The 3,393-nt window shown below is 35.4% G+C and overlaps 1 protein-coding gene across 1 annotated transcript; it reads left to right on the forward strand.

The window, feature by feature from the left end:
* Positions 1-237: 237 nt before the first annotated feature.
* On the forward strand, positions 238-1,445 carry LOC144962173 (vinexin-like; the record flags this gene model as incomplete). The annotated part of the gene is made up of 2 exons (XM_078895115.1): positions 238-447; positions 1,305-1,445. Coding segments are annotated over 2 exons (306 nt in total), but the record flags the coding sequence as incomplete, so codon positions are not given.
* Between the last annotated feature and the right edge of the window lie 1,948 nt (positions 1,446-3,393).

The following is a 3,393-nucleotide window of genomic DNA, read 5'->3' on the forward strand; positions in this document are numbered from 1 at the left end:
TTTTAAAATTGTTGTCATGGACAATATTTTACGTAATTTTTTGGAGATGTCGATTACAACAATGAGCCATTAAGGAATTGGATTATCAAACCTGCAAATAAGTGCAGTCGGGTTCGGCGCTTTATTTACTTTATTTATATTTATATTATACGTTTTTGTACCTTAAACTTGTTACAATTCACCACTTAATGTAGTTGTTGCCTCGTCTTGACTTTGAATCCATTTCTTCATTCCCAGATGGCCAACTCCCAAAGGGCGCCAAATACATCGGGAGCCAAGAGAGGATGGAAGGAGGGACGCCAAAATGACGGAGAACTACTTCACCTCCCCGCGGAGAGACCGTCGGCTTCCGACACGACCAACGTGCAAACCAGCGACCCCAAACCTGTGAAGTATGAGGGGATCGGGCCCGTTGACAACGAGGGAGTTCCCCTTGCAAATAGACAGGTCCGTATACATCCTGCACTGTTGTATCACTGATAGTTCGAAATAGGGCGGCTAGATCATTGACCCAGTACAGAGCACATCAAGCCCATCCTTCTTTTTCTTCTTCTTCTTCTTCTTCTTCTTCTTCTTCTTCTTCTTCTTCTTCTTCTTCTTCTTCTTCTTCTTCTTCTTCTTCTTCTTTTCCCCCACGATGGCTTTATGGCTGACGGCCAAGAAGATGCAGGATTTCTGTGGTCCCAATCTCGTGCTGAGACCCATAGAGCTTCGACTTTAGCGCGTTCCTCTCGGGCCAAATGATCGCCCTTTGCTCATTGTATTTTGTAGAGTCCTGCAAAAAAAAAAAAAAAAAAAAAAAGCCCATCCAGAGGTCTCCCCATTGGCTTGCCTTTTAAAAAGAGAGTGGAGTTCAAAATTACCGCAACGGTATTTAAATGCCTAAATGACATATCGCCATTTTAAATCTTTCGGGGCTTCTTGAATTACATACACATGCTTCACCACTCCGATCCCAAAATTAACGACTGATTAATGTTCTCAAACTTTATCATGTTCAATGCGCTTCACAGTGTCTCATTTGTTCCCCCCAACAGGTCATAATGTTGTGAATTTCTTAGCCAAGCACACAGCATCTCTAGATTGGAACGAAGTGACGAAGTGACCTCAGGTCTTTGTTATTGGTTTTTTTTGCCATCCATTTTCATGAGCAATGCTCACTAAACTGTATTAACCAGATTATAAACGTTCAAGGTTACACGACATAGCCTGTGTGTTGGTTCGTTATATTTCCGGATGACAATGCTTTGAGTTTCATAGCAGAGCGCACAGCATCTATTAGATGTTTCCCCCTTTTTTTCCAGAACGTGGGAGAAGAGAACCAATCTCAGTGGTACAAACAGATGTACAAAAGTCTCCACAGATCGGACAAGAAAGAAGGTAAGAGTTATTTCCCTTGACTGGGATATTTTTTCTACTTACTCGCGTATAGTTTTGAGTGAGCTAAAATTTGACACGCTAGGCTTATGGTATTAGTTTTGTTGGTGAGCAAAAGTAGATACGTTTGGCTAATAGGGTTCAACAGTCGTGACGTCACTTCCCTCGTAATGACGCATAGTAACTGGTTCTAAAACTATCGGAACAATGGCGGACGCATTATCTCCATCACCACGCTTATGAAATACTAATTCTGCGACGAGTATAAAAGTGTGTCCAGAGGAGAAAAACATTATAAATCTGATCATGTTTTGACTTTTATACATTCTGATCACATGACGTGTGAAAATGTTCTAGCCAGCATGAAGAAAAGAGAGTGCCGATTTTCTTTGTTTAGAACCAAGCTGCTGATTGCTGGGAGGACGTGACGTCGAGACTATTGAATCCTTTTAAATCATGAATATGTGACCCTTCTTCTCTCATCGGCATTATGGCGGGATGGACCTGAAGACAAAAAGTGAATTTAAAGTTTAAATTGATGAGAGATTTTACGTTTCGGCTTTTAGTAATCCTTCAGAACTATTAGGCTTATGGATCCGGAGTTTATCCCGGTTTCTATAGCGTGAAACGGACAATATCGATTGTTTCCTACTGACGTATATGAAGTTCCGAACCCACTTATGAGCCTAGTTTAACATTATTGTAGTTGACAATATTTTGCGTCATATTTTGAGATTTCCATTACAACAAAGAGCCCATAAGAAATTGAGTTACCAGACCTGCAAATAAGTGCACGCCATTTCCTACTCTTCGGATAAGGCCGCTAGTTTATTAAAGCAAAGTAATGTCCGTCATACCCAGCTACCCAATCACAACGGGGGTGGACAGGCGTGTCGGGGACCCCCCCCCCCCCCCAAAAAAAAAAAAAAAAAAAAAAAAAAAAAAAAAAAAAAACAACAAAAAAAAAAAAATAAACAAAAACAAAAAAAAAAAACAAAAAAAAAAAAAAAACAAAAAAAAAAACAAAAAAACAAAAAACAAAAAAAAAAAAAAAAAAAAAAAAAAAAAAAAAAAAAAAAAAAAAAAAAAAAAAAAAAAAAAAAAAAAAAAAAACAAAAAAAAAAAAAAAAAAAAAAAAAAAAACAGTTCGAATTCACCTGGATCAATATCGATCCAGTCCCCCGAACCGTTTGACAAATACCGTTTTGAGATTGGGTCACACTATTTTATTAATATTTTTCCCCAAGAAAATATCTATGAATAAATTACTTGAAGGGTCCATATTATTAGTAGGGGGTACAAAACTATTTTTTAAATTTTATTTTTTTTTTTTTTTTTTTTTTTTTTTTTTTTTTTTTTGTTTTTTAAAAAATTTTTATTTATTTTTGTTCGTTTGTTTTTTCTTTGGTTGCTTTTTGTTGTTTCTGTTGTTTTGTTTTTTGTTTTTTTTTTCCCTTTTCTTTTCATTTTGGCTGGGGAAAAAAACTTTTGCTTCAACACATAGATTGTTGATCGATAATGTAAAGATAGTTACTACTTTAAAAAATTTACGAATCAAATCGATAATTTTGAAGCCTTGGGTTTTTCATTTTTTCTGCCAAATGTGAAAAAAAAAAAGGGTTTTTTCGAAAATTTTTACGATATTTGGTACCTTTTACCGACTTAAAAACAGCCTAATATCAAGATTGAATGGATATCAAACAGGAGTTTTTTTCCGGGGGGGGTTTTTTAAAAAAAAGTTGTTTTTGTTGTTTTTTATTTGTTTGTTTTTTTTTTGTGGGTTTTAACTTTTTTTTTATTTATAAACAAAATTTTTTTTTGTTTTTAATTTCCTAGAAGCCAGTTTTATCTTGCATGGAGCACGAACATTTATTATCTAGGGTTTTAAAACAATGGCATTACGCATGAACTATTTAACTGTGTGGAAAAATTTTTGTTTTTAAAATGTGTGTTTTTTGTTTTTGTTTCTAAAAATAGGTTTGATTTTCTAGTAACCTGTGGTAAGGGGTTTTGAAA

This window comes from Berghia stephanieae, unplaced genomic scaffold (genome assembly GCF_034508935.2).
Source record: "Berghia stephanieae isolate SIO BIC M18660-M18661 unplaced genomic scaffold, UCSD_Bste_1.3 scaffold6611, whole genome shotgun sequence".
Taxonomy (NCBI): Eukaryota; Metazoa; Mollusca; class Gastropoda; order Nudibranchia; family Aeolidiidae; genus Berghia; species Berghia stephanieae.